Source organism: Pleuronectes platessa, chromosome 2, assembly GCF_947347685.1.
Source record: "Pleuronectes platessa chromosome 2, fPlePla1.1, whole genome shotgun sequence".
In the NCBI taxonomy this organism is placed as follows: Eukaryota; Metazoa; Chordata; class Actinopteri; order Pleuronectiformes; family Pleuronectidae; genus Pleuronectes; species Pleuronectes platessa.
Window position 1 is genome coordinate 279,408 of NC_070627.1, and position 18,690 is coordinate 298,097.

At 50.3% G+C, this 18,690-nt stretch overlaps 3 protein-coding genes across 9 annotated transcripts; 2 read left to right on the plus strand and 1 right to left on the minus strand.

Moving 5' to 3' along the window:
• The first annotated feature begins 983 nt into the window (after positions 1–983).
• On the plus strand, positions 984–4,891 carry tsen2 (TSEN2 tRNA splicing endonuclease subunit). Of its 5 annotated transcripts, none has more exons than XM_053434272.1 (13): positions 1,602–1,844; positions 2,219–2,346; positions 2,465–2,764; positions 2,858–2,897; positions 2,995–3,165; positions 3,395–3,470; positions 3,543–3,617; positions 3,701–3,751; positions 4,020–4,164; positions 4,258–4,294; positions 4,371–4,482; positions 4,553–4,642; positions 4,735–4,891. In XM_053434272.1, the coding sequence occupies exons 3-13, from the start codon at positions 2,659–2,661 to the stop codon at positions 4,792–4,794; spliced, it is 963 nt and encodes a 320-aa protein (XP_053290247.1). In that variant the 5' UTR covers positions 1,602–1,844; positions 2,219–2,346; positions 2,465–2,658; the 3' UTR covers positions 4,795–4,891. The 5 variants fall into 5 exon arrangements, with proteins under 5 accessions (XP_053290230.1, XP_053290221.1, XP_053290247.1 ...); XM_053434263.1 differs by lacking the exon at positions 1,602–1,844 and adding an exon at positions 2,167–2,218 and having other exon boundaries at positions 2,284–2,346; XM_053434255.1 differs by lacking the exon at positions 2,219–2,346 and having other exon boundaries at positions 984–1,689; positions 2,698–2,764; positions 4,540–4,642.
• Positions 4,892–5,207: 316 nt separating this feature from the next.
• On the plus strand, positions 5,208–15,135 carry LOC128450588 (RNA-binding protein 39). 3 transcript variants are annotated; one of them, XM_053434150.1, is made up of 16 exons: positions 5,208–5,403; positions 6,106–6,165; positions 6,685–6,749; positions 7,961–8,010; positions 8,494–8,670; positions 9,227–9,280; positions 9,422–9,539; positions 9,626–9,778; positions 10,553–10,711; positions 11,431–11,496; positions 11,582–11,786; positions 11,872–11,958; positions 12,177–12,279; positions 14,356–14,461; positions 14,571–14,649; positions 14,732–15,135. In XM_053434150.1, the coding sequence occupies exons 3-16, from the start codon at positions 6,744–6,746 to the stop codon at positions 14,833–14,835; spliced, it is 1,467 nt and encodes a 488-aa protein (XP_053290125.1). In that variant the 5' UTR covers positions 5,208–5,403; positions 6,106–6,165; positions 6,685–6,743; the 3' UTR covers positions 14,836–15,135. The 3 variants fall into 3 exon arrangements, with proteins under 3 accessions (XP_053290125.1, XP_053290116.1, XP_053290132.1); XM_053434141.1 differs by lacking the exon at positions 6,685–6,749 and having other exon boundaries at positions 5,219–5,403; XM_053434157.1 differs by lacking the exons at positions 5,208–5,403; positions 6,106–6,165; positions 6,685–6,749 and adding an exon at positions 7,711–7,854.
• A 455-nt stretch (positions 15,136–15,590) lies between these two features.
• LOC128456826 (pyruvate dehydrogenase [acetyl-transferring]-phosphatase 1, mitochondrial) lies at positions 15,591–18,054 on the minus strand (the record flags this gene model as incomplete). The annotated part of the gene is made up of 5 exons (XM_053441197.1): positions 15,591–15,865; positions 16,156–16,721; positions 16,866–16,960; positions 17,315–17,758; positions 17,830–18,054. Coding segments are annotated over 5 exons (1,605 nt in total), but the record flags the coding sequence as incomplete, so codon positions are not given.
• Between the last annotated feature and the right edge of the window lie 636 nt (positions 18,055–18,690).

Sequence of the window (18,690 nt, forward strand, 5' to 3'; positions counted from 1 at the left end):
TATCAGGACACACTCTGTAAATTTCCACTGCTATGCGGATGACACCCAGTTATACTTATCAATAAAACCTGAACAAAGTAATCAATTAACTAAACTTCATCATGTCTCAAGGACATAAAAACCTGGATGACCCACAATTTTCTCTTATTAAACTCAGACCAAACAGAGGTTATAATACTTGGCCCCAAACACCTTAGAGATACATTATCTAATGATATAGCTGCGCTAGACGACATCGCCCTTGCTTCCAATGAAACATCAGGAACTTGGGAGTGATCTTCGATCCTGTAATAGTCACTTAAAACAAATTTCTAGAACCGCCTTTTTCCACTTGCGTAATATCTCAAAAATCCGACATGTCCTTTCACAAAAAGATTCAGAAGAACTAGTCCACGCCTTTGTTACATCGAGACTGGACTATTGTAATTCATTATGATCAGGCTCCAGCAGGAAGTCGTTAAAGACTCTGCAGCTTGTCCAAAGTGCTGCAGCACATGTCCTGAAGACAACCAGGACCAGAGACCACATGTCTCCTGTGTTAACATCGCTACACTGACTTCCAGTTAAATCTAGAACAGAATTTAAAATTCTCCTCCTCACCTTCAAGGCCCTGAATAATATGGCAGCATTATACCTTAAAGAGCTGTTAGTACCTTATCAACCCACTAGAGCACTCCGCTCCCAGAACTCAGGCTGTCGTCCCTAAAGTCTCTAAAAGTAGAGGAGGAGCCAGAGCTTCACCATCACATACAATACGTCTCCTCAGAGACTCGACCATTACTGACAATAATCCATCAGGTCATTGATCTGCAGTTCTGCTACAAAGTGTTTATTCTAATCAAAGCTGTGAATCCTCTGATCTTTCTGATGTCCTCCGTTCCACGGGACATCTGTTGCACTAGTGTCCTGGGAGACGGGTCCTCACATGTGTCTGAGGTTTCTACCTTCTTCACCTGTTAAAGGTTTTAGTGGTTTGACTCTTGTTGAGGGTGAAGAACAGAAGACGTCTCACCTTGTGAAAGACTATGAGACAAACTGGGACCTGTGAATATGAGACCATACTAATAAGATTTAATTGATTGATTGAAGTAGAAGTAAAAGATAGAATATGCATCACAGCCAATTAATATAATATAAAAGAAGCCAATAAAGTCTTGTAATTACACTCATGTACAGTAGGTGGCGGCATGCACCTACTGTACATGTTGGTTTGTGTCCTGCCATTGAAACAAATAAGAAAGAGAACAAGAGGATCACAATTTCGCCCGGACACTAATTCTGTGACACCTTAGCGTCCGACAGCAAAACAAGGTCGACTAGAAAGTTGAACCTAGCGGAACTCTTCTTACTGGCTGACATGCTGACAGAGTGATTAGAGCAGAAGCTAACAGGCTAGCACAGTAGTGAGAGCAGAAGCTAACAGGCGAACAGCTAGCGGTCTCTCAGCAGCACAAACATCTGCTCAGTCCGGGTCCAGTAGAACCTCCAGCAGCTCCCGGTCCCGCCGCTGCTGACAACATGCAGGCGGAGTTTCGGGCTCCTCGGCGCCGGACCCGGGTGCACGAGGAGTACGAGGCTCCGCTGCCGGTGAGCCGCAGCCCGGGGGAGAGGACCGAGCTCCGGGCGGAGCTCATCAACCTGCACGTGCTGGTTTGTCAACCGGACCACATCCAGAAGATCCACAACCAGGTCTGAGTTAATCCACACCATCTAAACCAGGTCTGAGTCGATCCACATCATCTAGAGCAGGTCTGAGTTGATGATCCACATCGTCTAGAGCAGGTCTGAGTTGATCCACATCATCTAGACCAGGTCTGAGTTGATCCACACATCATCTAGACCAGGTCTGAGTTGATGATCCACACCATCTAAACCAGGTCTGAGTCGATCCACATCATCTAGAGCAGGTCTGAGTTGATGATCCACATCATCTAGAGCAGGTCTGAGCTGATCCACATCATCTAGAGCAGGTCTGAGTTGATGATCCACATCATCTAGAGCAGGTCTGAGCTGATCCACATCATCTAGACCAGGTCTGAGTTGATCCACATCATCTAGAGCAGGTCTGAGTTGATCCACATCATCTAGAGCAGGTCTGAGTTGATGATCCACATCGTCTAAACCAGGTCTGAGTTGATCCACATCATTAAACCAGGTCTGAGTTGATGATCCACATCGTCTAGAGCAGGTCTGAGTTGATCCACATCATCTAGACCAGGTCTGAGTTGATCCACACATCATCTAGACCAGGTCTGAGTTGATGATCCACACCATCTAAACCAGGTCTGAGTCGATCCACATCATCTAGAGCAGGTCTGAGTTGATGATCCACATCATCTAAACCAGGTCTGAGTTAATCTACTTCATCTAAACCAGGTCTGAGCTGATCCACATCATTAAACCAGGTCTGAGTTGATCCACATCATTAAACCAGGTCTGAGCTGATCCACATCATCTAAACCAGGTCTGAGTTGATCCACATCATTAAACCAGGTCTGAGTTAATCCACATCATCTAGACCTGCCTCCATCCTGCTGCTGTGATGTCATCCAGTGACCCCTAGCCCCGACCTTCCCGTGGACGAGGTCATCTTCTCGGTGTTCTGGGTCTAAATGTGTCGGATCCAGAGGAGGATCACAGTCGGGGGGGAACTCTCTAATGTTGAACTCATCTGAAAACAGGTTTTATTTTGCTCAGGGATACTTTGGGAAAGGGATCTTGTCGAGAGCGAGACCAGACCACAGCATCTTCGACCAATGGGAGCGTAAGTCTACACCCATACAGTGACATCATCACCATTGGTCTGGTCCAATCAGTGCTGACAGCTTAAGTTCGCTGCTTCCTGTTTCTGTCACAGAACACGAAGGTTCGGTTCTACCTCTCGTCTCAGAGTCCAGGTCAGTGACATCACATCCTGTTTGTTCATAAGATGACATCACATCCTGTATGTCGTCTTGATGAACTCACATCCTGTCCTGGCCCCACCCCTTCCAGGTATGATGAGATGCTAAAGTGGGCGGGAGCAGCTCTCTTCGCCCAGGGATTGGATGATGAGGCTGTCAGTCGAATCCTGACGAGGCTCTCTCAGCCTGTAGAGATGGAGGACGTGAGGAGGGCGGAGACGTCGAGGTCAGAGGTCGAGCCGGACGTTAAGACCAGCTGCAGGTGGAGTGATGCTCCTCCATGTCACCAGACTTCTTTAAAATATTTATACATGTGAAATCTTCTGTAAATCTCACTCTGGCATCTCCCAGACATTCTATCACGGGGCTGCAGGACACTCGTGTTCTCACATTCAGCCCCGCTGGAGGAGGTCAGGGGTCCAGGTCTGAAAGAGTCATTAAACTGATCTTTGTCTTCATATTGATCCACAACATCTGAACCTTGATCACAGCTCGTCCCGGGACCCAGAGTCGGACCCTGATCCTGTGGTTCCAGGTGCTGGTTTCGTCCTGGTCTGTGACAGCAAGGTGAGTCTTCATCTGAACCCGTTTCTACTGACGAATCTACAGAACACTCAAGGTGTTGCTTTGTGTCTGCAGGTCGGTGGGGGGGGCAGGGAGGTCAGGCGGGCTCCGTTCTCTCTGTCAGAGTTCCTGCAACTCAGCCTGGAGGAGGTAACACATCAGATCATGTGACCGGATCGTGTCTATAAGGAGATTTGATGCCACTGTCCACCTCTATCTGTCTCCATCTGCAGGCCTTCTTCCTTGTGTACAGTGTGGGCTGCCTGTCTATCTACCTGCACCAGGTCTGTCTGTTTTATACATCCCAGAGTTTATCACTGTAGCCTACAGACTGATGTACAGACTGATGTACAGACTGAACGTCTCTTCTCTTATATATGATCACATTTCAAACAGAACACAGGTTTCCTTTTCTCCTCACAGCTTCTCCTGTACGTTTCTCTCCGGTGTGGTTCTCCCTCAGGGTCGATGACTTGTCGTTAAGAAACAGATTATTTTGACTTTAAGAATGCAGCCGAGTTTCCTCATCTTTGTCCTCCTGTGATTGGTCAGGAGCCCCTAACAATCATCCAGCTGTGGAGGAAGTTCCGATCCCTGCGTCCTGACTTCGTCAGCTCGTACGCAGCCTATCATCATTTTCGCAGCAGGGGGTGGGTCCCTAAAGGAGGGGGCGGGGCAAAATATGGCGTTGACCTCAGTAAGATAGAATATTAATAGACTGAGACACACACAATCATTCAGTTGTAATTGTTGTCTCATTTTAAAAATAACTTTACTTTTCTGTTTTCAGTGCTGTACAGGAAGGGTCCACCTTTCTACCACGCAAGGTAACACACACACAGACACACACACACACACACACATGTCCTCTCTCTGATCTTGTCCTCTCTCTCTCTCCCATAGTTACTCGGTGGTAATTGAGCGAGTGGACGATGCGTTCATGGGCTCTGCATTGCGTCCGTTTTCTTGGCGTTCTCTTGCTGCTCTCAACAGGATCACTGCCAATGTTTCTAAGGTACCAACCAGATTTCATCAGATCAGACGTCACTGTGGTTCTTAATTGACCATGAAGATTTGTTTTACAGGAGCTGATGTTGTGTTACGTCATCCATCCAGCCGCCCAATCAGAGGCTGAGCTGGACTCACCTGAGTGTCTGAGGAGATTGAAGGTTCAGGTAACAGACAGAGTTTGGAGCTGAGTCATTGGTCCTTGGAGCAATAATCAGAAATCCAGAGGGCTGTTGAATAACCTCAGTTTTTTCTGCAGGATGTGATCATCAGCCGGTGGGTTTCCTCCAGGGAGCGGGCGGAGCAGGAAGACATCTGATTGGCTGAAAGGAGATGATGGCGGTCACGAGGAGAGGAGCTGAAATCAGATTTCATGTAGTTGTTTTTTATCATTAAAATGAAATGTGAGAAAAGTGCGTGTCTGTGTTTGATTGACAGCAGCTGTCACTGAACAGGTGATCACTCAGAGTTTCTGCTGATGATGACTCGCCTGTGACCAGGGCTGTGAGTGGGCGTGGTCTCAGGGTGAAGCTCCAGACTTCACTCACCTGAACAAAAACCAGTCAATCCACAGCCAGAAGTAAAAGTTGCTTTTACTGAAGGGAATGTAATAGATTACCTTTACTTTGTTTGGTTGGCACATTTACATGGATATATGCATTTCTTTCACATTAGTCACATTTTACTTGATATGTAGATCTGAGCTAAACTGAACTTTACTGATATTAGTAGTTGAAGAGCTGTGTTAATGTTGAACCAGAGGGGGCAGCACTGACCAGGCTGGGGCTGCCGGAAGAGCTCGAAGAAGAAGACGAAGAAGACGAAGAAGAAGAAGGACTTCCTGTGTGCGTCCTTAACAGAACTGATTCACGTCCCGCGGAGACGAGGAGAGACCAACGTTATTCCACCTGAGCCGCTGAGTATCCAGGTAAATGTCTTCTCTGTCCCCGGTCACAGGCACGAGCCCGGAGCTGAGCGGGGGGGGAACCCGGCAGATACCGGAGATAAGTGGCGGGAGGCCCGCTCCGCACAGCTAGCTGCTAGCTGCTAACTGCTAACTGCTAGCTGCTAGCTGCGGAGAGCTCAGGTGTGTTTCACACGCTCGTTACCAGGCGTTTGACACAGTGTAGCTAACAGCTAAGCTAACAGTGAAGCTTGGTCCAGGGCTGATTATGTCATACGAGTACCGTTACCTGTGTAGGTGTGACCCCCGTCCCTCTATACAGACTGACCTGTCACGTGGTGTGTTTACATGAACCACGTGATCGATTTTTCGGATCTCACCTGTGACCGATCAGCTGACGATAGAACAGACAGAAGTTCACTGCGGAAGTGACATTTAAAATCATCTCTACTCTTAGTACTCTATCATGAACGTGATGGTTTCTATTAACGTGTTATTGTGATTATGAACACCAGGGTTAGGGTTTACTTTGTGTTTGACTGCTCTAGGATTCATGAAGCACACATTGTGTGCACACTGTGTTCACCTGCCACACACAACATGACACCCACAGACAGAACATCCAATTCAAGTTGATTCCGGATCAATGTGACTGCACGAGGAAAGATGAGTACTGTTAGTGATGAGACTAAACTCTGTGTTTGTGTGTTTGTTGTGTGTGTGTAGAGCAGCAGCATGTCTGATGACCTGGACATCGAGGCGATGCTGGAGGCTCCGTACAGGAAGGTGAGTGTCGCTCCTCTGTTTGTTACTGAGACTCAGCCGGACTCTACTGCTCCACACTCCGCCTCCGAGAGCTGAGGACCAATCATGTTCTCTCCCTGATCACATGGTTCAGAACAGTACCCATCACACAGAGTTCCCCTGCAGCAGGTCGACTGGGCATCGACCAGACACCTTCTGATGAGAACACTCTTTATACGTGAGAACATCTGCCCAGTCGTGCTGTGAGAATGTGACGTGTGCTGACGGCTGTGAACAGACTCACCTGCAGCTCAGGTGTCTCACCAGCTCCTCACACAATCTCACACAGATATTTTTCACTCGCCCTGACTTTCACTGACCAGTGGATTCATTAGTGGATTCGTGACGGTGTGATCAATGAGCAAACTAACCGGACCTGCCACCGTTTCTGTTCACTGCCTCTGAGCAGTAGAGTCAGGCTGATGATGATGAAGGTGATGATGATGGTGGCGTTCCGTCACTGACTGTCATGAATAAATGCCCATCTATCTCTCTTTGTAGACTTGCCTAACGATTTCTCACCTCTACTCCCCTGAATGCCAGTGTGATCTGTCACAAACATGAAGGTAGTAAAAAGCCCCATCTTGCATTGCTGTACTGTGGTTCCCATGGTAACACGACTGTGGTCCCCTTGGTAACTGAAAACTGGGTTTGCACAAACCCCCGAGGAGGAACAGCTAGGGATTCTGGGAGTTGAAGTGTTAGAGCAGTGAGCAGGAGGATCATGGGAAAGGTAACATTACTCTGGAGGAATGTCAGTGTTAGCGGTTAGCTTAGCATCAGCACCATTCTGCATCCTGCCTGTGAGCTAGGGCTCAGACTGACGCTGTGATGACAGACAGATGCAGAGCTGAGGAGAACCCAGGGTTCAGGTGTGATCTGAGGTCGGGGGGCAGGGTGGGTGGATGTGGATGGAGCAGGTGAGCTGCAGGTGAGGTCTGTTTCAGTGTGAAGTTGGTGGAGCAGCAGGAAGTTAAACAACCAGGGGAGATTCACATGTTTCAGTCCACTCAATGAAATCTGTTCTTCAGAGGTGTCAACACAACTCTTCACAGGAAGACACACACACACACACACACACACACACACACACAGACGATGGCGGTCACATGACCCCCAGCACCAGGTGTTCTAAAAGGTCCCCTGTAACACACAGGCCCTGTTCACACCTGGTGAATATTTGTCCTGAGAAATCCAATCACACGTGTTCAGCTCTGTGTTCACACCTGTCTCCTAGGATCATGTGATCTGATCTCACTTCCTGTTTGGTATCTAAATAATCATTTGTGTTTCCGAAAAACCAAATTTAGTTTAAACCGATCTGAGTTTGCACTCCGTGTGTACACACAGCAAAAAGGTTTTGTTGGTCTAAGTGAGGGGATCTGTGGATCAGTAGGTTCGGACCTGAGCTCAGAGCTGACCACGTGTTGATGGATCCTCAGCATGGACGCTGCTACCAGGTGTGAAGGAGGTCCACACATCGAGGCTCATGATGAACGGAGGTCGTTCTGTTGACGCTGAAGGGAAGGCAGTGATGTCAGAGGAACCGTGTGGTCGGGGAACAGGTGTAGTGGGGCGGGTGTGTCCTGGTTCTGCTTCAGGAGTCACCACTTAAGAGGAGCTGGAGCTCCGCCCACCACAACCCACCTCACTGAGCCTGGCTTCAGCCTGGTACTGACCTCCAATCAGCCAGTTTGAATGTGATTCATATAATGTGTTTGTCCCCCCCCCCCCCCCTCATCTGCCTCCTCATGCTGTTCTCTCTCAACCCTGATAGGAGGACGCCAAGACCTCGAGTCCAGACGTACAGGATGAACACAACAAGAGGTACCAGAACCTGACTGTCTGACTGTCTGTCTGTGACTGTCTGTCTGTCTGTCTGTGACTGTCTGTCTGTCTGCCTTCCTCAGGTTGAGCAGCTGAGAGTGACACAGTTGAAGGTCGTTGATTGACACATCTGCTCTTAAAAGATTTAAAACACGTGGGAGATCACAGACATGTTGACAGATTTAACCAGGTTTCATTTTAAAATCTTCAGAACACACACACACACACACACACACACACACACACACACACACACTATAAGATTTGTTCAGAACGTCGGACCACACACTGGCCGTTTGTACGAGACGATTTCACAATGGTGATTCCAGAGACTTCAAATCCGGAGGTTGCCAAACAACTTTTAGATGCATTAGCGCCACCTAGTGAACTGGAGTGTGGAACACATGCTGATGAGTGGTGACCTCTGTCTGTGGTCATCATGGTGATGAATAATGTTGTGATTGGCTGCTGTGTGTCTGACAGGAAGAAGTGCAGCCGCAGCCGCGACAAGAAGCGCAGCAAGAGTCGAGACAAGAAGAAGAGCCGCAGTCGAGAGCGCAAACGCAGCCGCAGCAAAGAGAGGCGGAGGAGCCGCAGTCGAGAGCGCCGCCGCAGTCGCAGCAGGGAGAGGGGGGGGCGCTACAGAGACCATCAGAAACAGTGAGTTCCTCTGCCTGGGTTCCTCCTGGTGCAGGACAATGCCTCATGTGTCCAGAGTGTGTCGGCAGCTCCTGGATGACAAAGGCATTGATGCCATTGCCTGACCCTCATGTTCCTCTGACCTAAATCCAGTTGAGCACCTGTGGGACGTTATGTGTTGTTCAACTGACGCCACCACGTCCGTCCACCTTCTGTGAAGGAGGAGATGATCCAGGTCTGGGAGGAGATGCCCCAGGAGCATCACGTCCAGATGTTAGGAGAACATACAGGCACGAGGAGGCCACACCCACCGAGTCACATGATGACTTGATGAAATTCTCACACGTTGGATCAAGTTGTGACGTCATTTTGTTCTCAACAAATTACACAATGTTCATCAAGATCTAATGTGTGATTTAAGTGTTTCCTTCATTCTTTTGAGCAGTGTGTGTTTGTGTGTGTGTGTGTGTGTGTGTATATATATAAAAGTTAGTGTTTTAAATTGGAGGTTTATACATTGAGCTGATGCAGATGTTTCTCTACCGCTGCTCTGTTCTAAACTCTCTGTGTCTGTCAGCCGGCGGAAGTCCAGGAGTAAGAGTCCGTTCAAGAAGGACAAGAGTCCCATCAGGTGAGTGACCACGACTCTGAGCTGCAGCTTTATTGATCCCTCAGAGGACGACACTGACAGACACCAGTCACACTTGGATATTGGGATGATGATGTCATGTTGATGATGATGTCATGTTGTTGATGATGTCACGACACGCAGGCAGCCCATCGATAACCTGACTCCGGAGGAGCGAGATGCTCGGACGGTGTTCTGTATGCAGCTGGCTGCCAGAATCCGACCTCGTGACCTGGAGGACTTCTTCTCTGCTGTGGGAAAGGTACAAACACAACATCAGTAACTTTTAATACTTACTTATGAGATGGACGGTGGACGTGGTAACACTTGTTCTGGTGGATCTCCCAGGTGCGGGACGTGAGGATGATCTCGGACAGGAACTCCCGCAGGTCAAAGGGCATCGCCTACATCGAGTTCGTGGAAACAAACTCAGTTCCTCTGGCCATCGGACTGACGGGGCAAAGGCTGCTGGGAGTTCCCATCATCGTACAGGCCTCACAGGTACACCGTCACCTACCTCCACCTCTTCCCTACCTCCACCACCAGCGTTTCAAACCCTGTTAGTTAGTTAGTTAGCAGGAATTTGTAAAGACGACTGAGCAGACTTCCTGTAAGCTGGGTGAAAGGATGTTTTATGAGTCAAAGAAGAACTTTTTGGTGTTAATCGGGATCCAGGAGTTTTATACAACTTTCTGTAACATTGTGAGACAGAACGTTTTTATGGCTCGTCTGTCTGTACGTCCCATTTTTGGGAAAACAATGTCTCAACAAGACTGATGACATTTCTTTAAAAGTTGGTACACATGTTCAGAGTCACGGATGACCTCATTAGAATCTGAGGTCAACTTGCTAAACAATTATTTGCCTCATAAATGTTATTTTGTAAACAACTCGAGAGAATTCTTTTCAATTTGCTCAAATGTTCACTTAGACTCACTTAACTGCAGGTGAGTGTGAGTTAGTGAGTGAGTGTGGCAGGTGAACTGTTGGACTTTTTTCTAATGTGTTTAATGTTTGCTTCATAAATTCTAGTGAATCAAACGAACACAAAGTAAAGTTCTTCACTGTTAGTGTTGTTAACGTGTAGGGTGAGAGCAGGCCAGCAGGGGGAGTGTGGACGGAGGTTGTCATTACAAGACAACCAGACGTAGTGTGTGTCTGCTCCAGTCCGGAAGCAGTGGTGTTAATAATTTTGCAGCAGCAATTGTAAAATGTACATAGCGGAAAGCTTTGTTGTGTCGATGTTGTGTTGATGTTGTGATGTTGTGTCTCCAGGCGGAGAAGAACCGAGCAGCAGCAGCTGCAGCAGCGGCAGCAGCAGCAGCCAACAACCTCCAGAAAGGTTCCTCAGGACCGATGAGACTTTACGTCGGTTCTCTGCATTTCAACATCACAGAGGAGATGCTGAGAGGAATCTTTGAACCCTTTGGACGAGTCAGTCTCACACACACACACACACACACAGCACTCATCTTCACAAGTCGTACAAGTGTCCATAAGCAACTGGACCTGAGTGACTTGTACGTTGTTGCTTATGCACATGTTGCACTAGATTGATTACGGCACAAATCATAATCACGATTATTTAACACAATTAAATACTGACGACCACGTGTATTTAGATGATGATGATGATGATGATGATTAGTCCAGATCGTCTCAGTCTCTTTGACTCTGATGTCCTGACCGTGTGAGACACGTCTCACCTCGTGTTGTGGGAACTGGGTTACCTAACCCCCCCGCTAACAGAACCTTTTTCAATGAGTTTACATACGAGTCTCAAACTCCTGAGTAATCAAACAAACAGTCAACTTGAAGAACTGTTCTTGTCTCAATAACTTCTGGTTGGTGTTGGTGTGTGAGGTGAGCGCAGGTCAGTGGACGACGGCACAGCTCAATGAAACCAGATGTATATTGTGTGTCTGCCGTGATGCTGAAGCAGCTGTAGTGTCCTGGCTTCAGTTCAGAACATAGCCCGACGTCACCTGAAGGGAATCCAGTCGATGTTCCAGGAACCTGACACAGCAGCAGACACACACACAGAGACTCGTGAACAACCATCCCTTCATGTCTATGACTCTGTTTTATGTGTAACACACATGTAACACACATGTGACACAGACACGTCTGACTGTGTGGTTCATGTGATTCAGATTGAGAGCATCCAGCTGATGATGGACAGTGAGACGGGTCGATCTAAAGGTTACGGCTTCATCACGGTGAGTTCTTGGTCCCCGTCACCTTCGTGATGCGTTCACTGCCCCCTGGTTTCTTCTGCTTCATTCCTCTTCACCTGTGCATCAGTTTGCAGACGCAGAATGTGCTAAAAAAGCTCTGGAGCAGCTGAACGGCTTCGAGCTGGCAGGTCGACCCATGAAGGTGGGTCACGTGACTGAGCGGGCCGACGGCTCCGCGGCCTCGTCTTTCCTCGACAGTGACGAGCTGGAACGCACCGGCATCGACCTGGGAACCACGGGGAGGCTGCAGCTGATGGCCCGACTCGCAGAGGGTGAGACCTTTGACCTCCAGCTTCAGGGTTCCAGGTCCAGATGGAGGTGTGTGTGTGTGGATGTTAACTGTGTGTGTGTGTTCAGGTTCAGGTCTTCAGATGCCTCCTGCTGCTCAACAGGCTCTTCAGATGAGTGGAGCTATAGCGATTGGAGCCATGGCTGCTGTGTCAGGTACACACATCAATACACACACTACACACATCAATACACACACACACTACACACAGCAATACACACACACACTACACACATAACGCGCACTCAATATACACACTCGCACACAGTGTGATCTGAGTGTTGATGAATCTTCATGTTCAGTAAACTGAAATTTGTAACGTGTGTATCTCTCTGTGTGTGTGTCTCTCTCTTTGTGTGTCTGTGTGTATCAGCTGCCATGAATCCAGGTCTGAACATGAACTCTCCTGTGACTCTTCCCTCTCAGCCGCTCGCGACGCACTGCTTCCAACTGTCCAACATGTTCACCAGCCACAGGTAGACCCCCCTGTGTGTCTGTAGACCCCCCTGTGTGTCTGTAGACTCCTGTGTGTCTGTAGACCCCCCTGTGTGTCTGTAGACTCCTCTGTGTGTCTGTAGACCCCCCTGTGTGTCTGTAGACCCCCCTGTGTGTCTGTAGACCCCCCTGTGTGTCTGTAGACTCCTCTGTGTGTCTGTAGACTCCTCTGTCTGTCTGTAGACTCCTCTGTCTGTCTGTAGACTCCCCTGTGTGTCTGTAGACTCCTGTGTGTCTGTAGACTCCCCGGTCTGTCTGTAGACTCCCCTGTGTGTCTGTAGACTCCCCTGTGTGTCTGTAGACTCCTCTGTCTGTCTGTAGACTCCCCTGTGTGTCTGTAGACTCCTGTGTGTCTGTAGACTCCCCTGTGTGTCTGTAGACTCCCCTGTGTGTCTGTAGACTCCCCTGTGTGTCTGTAGACTCCTGTGTGTCTGTAGACCCCCCTGTGTGTCTGTAGACCCCCCTGTGTCTCTGTAGACTCCCCTGTGTGTCTGTAGACCCCCCTGTTTGTCTGTAGACTCCCGTGTGTGTCTGTAGACTCCCCTGTGTCTCTGTAGACTCCTGTGTGTCTCTGTAGACTCCCGTGTGTGTCTGTAGACTCCCGTGTGTGTCTGTAGACTCCCCTGTGCGTCTGTAGACTCCCCTGTGCGTCTGTAGACTCCCGTGTGCGTCTGTAGACTCCCGTGTGCGTCTGTAGACTCCCCTGTGCGTCTGTAGACTCCCCTGTGCGTCTGTAGACTCCTGTGTGTCTGTAGACTCCCCTGTGTGTCTGTAGACTCCCCTGTGTGTCTGTAGACTCCCCTGTGTGTCTGTAGACTCCCCTGTGTGTCTGTAGACTCCTGTGTGTCTGTAGACCCCCCTGTGTGTCTGTAGACTCCCCTGTGTCTCTGTAGACTCCTGTGTGTCTGTAGACCCCCCTGTTTGTCTGTAGACTCCCGTGTGTGTCTGTAGACTCCCCTGTGTCTCTGTAGACTCCCGTGTGTCTCTGTAGACTCCCGTGTGTGTCTGTAGACTCCCGTGTGTGTCTGTAGACTCCCCTGTGCGTCTGTAGACTCCCCTGTGCGTCTGTAGACTCCCCTGTGCGTCTGTAGACTCCCGTGTGCGTCTGTAGACTCCCGTGTGCGTCTGTAGACTCCCGTGTGCGTCTGTAGACTCCCGTGTGCGTCTGTAGACTCCCCTGTGCGTCTGTAGACTCCTGTGTGTCTGTAGACTCCCCTGTGTGTCTGTAGACTCCCCTGTGTGTCTGTAGACTCCCCTGTGTGTCTGTAGACTCCCCTGTGCGTCTGTAGACTCCTCTGTGTCTCTGTAGACTCCTCTGTGTCTCTGTAGACTCCTCTGTGTGTCTGTAGACTCCCCTGTGTGTCTGTAGACTCCCCTGTGTGTCTGTAGACTCCCCTGTGTGTCTGTAGACTCCCCTGTGTGTCTGTAGACTCCTCTGTGTGTCTGTAGACTCCCCGGTCTGTCTGTAGACCCCCCTGTGTGTCTGTAGACCCCCCTGTGTGTCTGTAGACTCCCCTGTGTGTCTGTAGACTCCCCTGTGCGTCTGTAGACTCCCCTGTGCGTCTGTAGACTCCCCTGTGCGTCTGTAGACTCCCCTGTGTGTCTGTAGACTCCTCTGTGTGTCTGTAGACTCCTCTGTGCGTCTGTAGACTCCCGTGTGTGTCTGTAGACTCCCCTGTGTGTCTGTAGACTCCCCTGTGTGTCTGTAGACTCCTCTGTGTGTCTGTAGACTCCTCTGTGCGTCTGTAGACTCCCGTGTGTGTCTGTAGACTCCCCTGTGTGTCTGTAGACTCCCCTGTGTGTCTGTAGACTCCCCTGTGCGTCTCTTATATATATTTGTATTTTCAGTCAAAGTTAAACTTCCACTTTAGATTTGACAACAAAAAAAAATTGCTGTTATTGTCGACCGTCCTTTTGAAGATAAAAACTCGGGTCTGGTACCGTTTAGAAACCTGAACAGTTTTCATTTAACACCGGTATCAGAAGAAACGTGTGTGTGTGTGTGTGTGTGTGTGTGTGTGTGTGTGTCTGTGTGTGTATGTGTGTGTGTGTTTCAGTGACGACGCTCCTGGCTGGGACGTTGATATTCAGCATGATGTCATCGAGGAGTGTAACAAACATGGAGGAGTCGTTCACATCTACGTGGACATAAACTCTACAGAGGTACAACTGACCTGAACCTTAATTCAGCTCATGTGACCTCTGACCTGAACCTTAATGCAGCTCATGTGACCTCTGACCCTTCAGCTCATGTGACCTCTGCTTGTTTCAGGGAAACGTCTATGTGAAGTGTCCATCTATCCCGGCGGCCATGGCTGCTGTTAACGCCCTCCACGGAAGATACTTTGCTGGTAAGACTTCCTGTCACATGGAGCCTGTGCTTTGTGCTGTTGACCAATCAGAGCAGCTCTGATGTGTCCCCTCTCGTTTCAGGTAAGATGATCACTGCGGCGTACGTCCCGTTGCCAACTTACCACAACCTCTTCAAAGAGTCCATCGCCGCCACACAGCTGCTGGCCCCGCCCCCGCGGCGGTGACTCCCCAGCAGCACGGCCCTCTGATTGGACACTGGACTTTTATATCTTCCTCTCCTATTAGTCAACACAGACGAGTTTTACTTCCAACTTCAAGCCTGAAGATGCTGTCTGTTTTTGGTGTTCTCTGCCCCCCCCCCCCCTCTGAGTATTGTCTAATGGTTGAGCTCCGTGAGCTGCGAGGAGGTCAGTTGATGAAGGAGATGAAGATCGGATCAGCTGATTGGTCAGTTTGATATTTAACTGTTTCTCTAATTGAGAATTGATTTTGTAAAACATTGATTAAATTTTATTTTGAAGTCATTCAGAGCTGTTGAGTCTTATTTTCTTAACTTCCATGAACGTGCTCACATCAGAGTAACCACCGGACTTATTCACGTCACATGATGGAACCACTTGAAACCAGTTTAAAGTGGTTTATTGTTGAACAGAATGTTGTCATCATTACATCACCGTCGGGGTCCAGTGAGGTGTCAGTTGATCGTCAGTTCATGATGAGTTAACCGGCCCGCAGCTGACTCCTCCTTCATGTGGCTCGATGAATCTGGACCAATCAGATGCCTTCTGATGGCGGACAGGCACAAAGCGTCAAACCAGTGTCCAGCTTGTTGGGACCATCAGCTGCGTGTGAAAGGTCGATGGAGGCCGGAGATCTTCAGCTGATGTTTTCTGACTTTAATTTTATTTCTGAATCAAACAAAACGAGTCGACTTTGTCTCGGTCACTTGTTACCTGTTGAGCTCCTGCAGGTCACCAGGTCAAAGGTCGGGCTCGTTCAGGTGGATGACGGTGATGGTGATGTCATCACGGTACCTCCGTGCCAGCTCTGATGGCAGACTCAGCATCTTGGCCAAACGGTTCGGGGCCACGGCTCCGTACCCATCGTCCCCCAGCGCGTGGCGCAGCAGGTGTGTGGCGGCGTTCTGGTCCTCCAGCACAGACATCACTTGTCCCCTTCTCTCCAGCAGGAGGCGCTGCAGTCCACCCAGCGTCATGCCTCTGCTCGGCACCAGGGGTCTCTGCTGCTGAAGGCCTGTACAACGACAAACCACTTCAGCTGTTTACACCGAAGCTTGAACTGGTTTCAGCCTCTGTCACTCGCAGCCTGTTTGAAGAGGTCATGGACACGTTAGGACCTGTTGGGACTCGTCCTCACGTCCCACCTGCTTCCTGTCCAGCTCGCTCTCTCACGTTGAGCCTCCTTCACATCAGATCTCCTTATTTACCTGCTGCTAATTAAACCAGGTGTTCTCAAGTCACTGCTTTCAGATCTGTTGTGACTCAGATTATGAGGTTATGATGTCAGACGTGAAGCTCACTGACCTGTCAGTAGTTCCCCCACCAGCTGGACCACAGTCTGTCTGTGCATCAACTCCCATAATCCATCAGTTGCTAGGACCAGGAACTTGTCGGAGGGTCTGATGCGGTGGCGGATGACCTCCGGCTGGGCGCTCAGATAGGGTGGAGTCAGGTAATGAGGTGCCGGAGTCCGGACCCCCTCCCCGACCACAGACCGGAGGTCCACTCGAGCCTCGTGGACCCGACTCAGCATCTCTCTGCTCCACTTGAAGCGGACGTCTCCGAAGGCCCTGAACGGCAGCAGCAGACCCAGCAGGCGCTCGTGGCGGACCACTGTCCTCCTCTCTGACGCCGGGTGTTCCCCTAGGATCCTCTGCAGCTCATCAGGGTTCTGTGCATTGTGGTCGTTGGTGAGGCTGACAGCCGACCAGCGCCCGTCCGGCTCCTGGACCCCCAGGACGGCCCGACTGTCTCCCAGGTTGGCCACGTGCAGGACGCCGTTACAGATGTGGGCGACGCAGGCGGTGCAGCCGGAGAGCGCCACCCGGAGCGGGGAGGACTGAGACCTCTCCCCAGGGAGAGAGAGACGTCTGTGGGCAGAGCGGGAGGATTCATCTGAGCTTTAGAGGGACACTGGGTCGTGTCCTCGTCTCATACAGTGAAAGACGACATGAGGAGACGGACAAGACACTGAATAAAAAATAAGTCAAGTTTAATCAGTGACAGAATCGAACCTGGACGTGGACAGGTGGACCTGGGCCTCCACAGACAGGTCACAGTCCAGACGACGGAAAGCATTCACCAGCGCCGGGGTCACCCTGCCGTCCTCCTGCAGCCGAGGGGACAGACAATGAGTCTTCACAGCTGAATAACCGAGTCTGATGTGTCCTGGAGGAGAACAGGTCGTGAAATGTCCAATCCGCTTTCAGCTGGCTGCAGGGATCAGCCAATCACAGCCGGACGGACAGTACCTGCTCCCACCTCCAGGTGTCCCACCTCATCTACAGAACACAGTTGTCTGTTGGGAACTCTTCACAGGTCCACTTGGTTAATATGAGTGTTACTAACTGGTCTTAACTGGTCCAGGACGTACGATAGACTGGGGCCGGATAACTTAATCAGTAAACTTTTAGATTCTGGACCCGTGGAGACTCAGTTTCAGTTCTGGTTCTTGATTATTTACCTGGTCCTGGTCCTCGTCCTGGTCCTGGTCCTCGTCCTGGTCCTGGTCCTGGTCCTGGAGCCGCTCCTGCCAGTAGAGTCTCAGGCTGTGGGAGGAGGTGGCTCCTCCGTGGGGGGAGCTGTGGTCCTGTGGGTGTTGGTGCCACTCCAGCAGCGGTGGTACGGCCCGCTCCTCCTCCACTGCGCGTTCCAGCTCCGCCAGTGTTCCCAGTGGCAGCTTGGCCACAGCGATGTAGTAGAAGAGCCGCTGGCTGACGCTGTGGGCACACGCCGGCCCCGCGTGGCCGTCGAACACTCCGAACAGCAGGCCCCCCCTCCCCGGCAGGTAGGTGGCGCTGCTGCGACGGTCCTCACTGGGCTGATTGGATTGCAGCATGTTGCTATGGAAACCCAGCACACCGTGGGAGGCCGGTCCCCTGGGGGGGGTGTGGCTGTGTTCGTTGGCCTGGCAACAGAGGACAAATCAATAGTTAGACTTGTCCATTGATTGACAGCTTGAAGGATGGAGCGTCTCACCTTTAGGATGGAGTTGATCTGAGCCAAGCTCATCTGTCCCGCCTCCTGTCCTGTCCTGTCCTTCCTGCCCCCACTGCCTGCTGGGTAATGAAGTCTTGGTAGGACTGGGGAGGAGAGCGAGCGGCGCTGCTTGAGCTCAAACCTGCAACGTCCAGTCAACGTTCCCATCCTTCCCAGCATGGCCACTGCCTGTGGGAACCAGCAGGACGAACAAAACCTGCAGAATCAACACAACTGGAATCCAGATGTCACACCGGTCCAGGTGTTCTCACTCAGATTCAGGATCAGGCTGCAGGATTCTAGACTCTGGAACATGGTCTGTCTTTTACACATGTACCTGAAAGCAACTGTCTCAGTGAAATAAAGGTTTACTGTTTACATGAACCAGCTGATCATCGTTAATGATTCACTTCCTGTTTACAATCCTGCATGTGCAGCACCAGTTTGTTCTGATAAACCCAGAACCACAGTTTTACTGGATCTGTGATGAAAACAAACTCACCATGACAATGAGGTGTTCCAGTCCTGTGTGGACAGGTTCAGGTTCTGGTGTGGACAGGTTCTGGTTCAGGTCCTACAGGCTCAGGTCCTGTGTGGACAGGTTCTGGTGTGGACAGGTTCAGGTCCTACAGGCTCAGGTCCTGTGTGGACAGGTTCTGGTTCAGGTCCTGTGTGGACAGGTTCTGGTGTGGACAGGTTCAGGTCCTGTGTGGACAGGTTCTGGTTCAGGTCCTACAGGCTCAGGTCCTGTGTGGACAGGTTCTGGTGTGGACAGGTTCAGGTCCTACAGGTTCAGGTCCTGTGTGGACAGGTTCTGGTGTGGACAGGTTCAGGTCCTACAGGCTCAGGTCCTGTGTGGAC

Excerpts from the sequence above, each read along its gene's own strand:
- LOC128450588 (XM_053434141.1), top strand. The coding sequence starts at position 6,115 with ATGTCTGATGACCTGGACATCGAGGCGATGCTGGAGGCTCCGTACAGG. Across the intron at positions 11,497-11,581 it reads AAGGTTACGGCTTCATCACG|TTTGCAGACGCAGAATGTGC; the intron begins GTGAGTTCTTGG and ends CCTGTGCATCAG. Across the intron at positions 11,787-11,871 it reads GATGGCCCGACTCGCAGAGG|GTTCAGGTCTTCAGATGCCT; the intron begins GTGAGACCTTTG and ends GTGTGTGTTCAG.
- tsen2 (XM_053434246.1), top strand. The coding sequence starts at position 1,519 with ATGCAGGCGGAGTTTCGGGCTCCTCGGCGCCGGACCCGGGTGCACGAG. Across the intron at positions 1,690-2,697 it reads TCCAGAAGATCCACAACCAG|GGATACTTTGGGAAAGGGAT; the intron begins GTCTGAGTTAAT and ends TATTTTGCTCAG. Across the intron at positions 2,765-2,857 it reads CATCTTCGACCAATGGGAGC|AACACGAAGGTTCGGTTCTA; the intron begins GTAAGTCTACAC and ends TTTCTGTCACAG.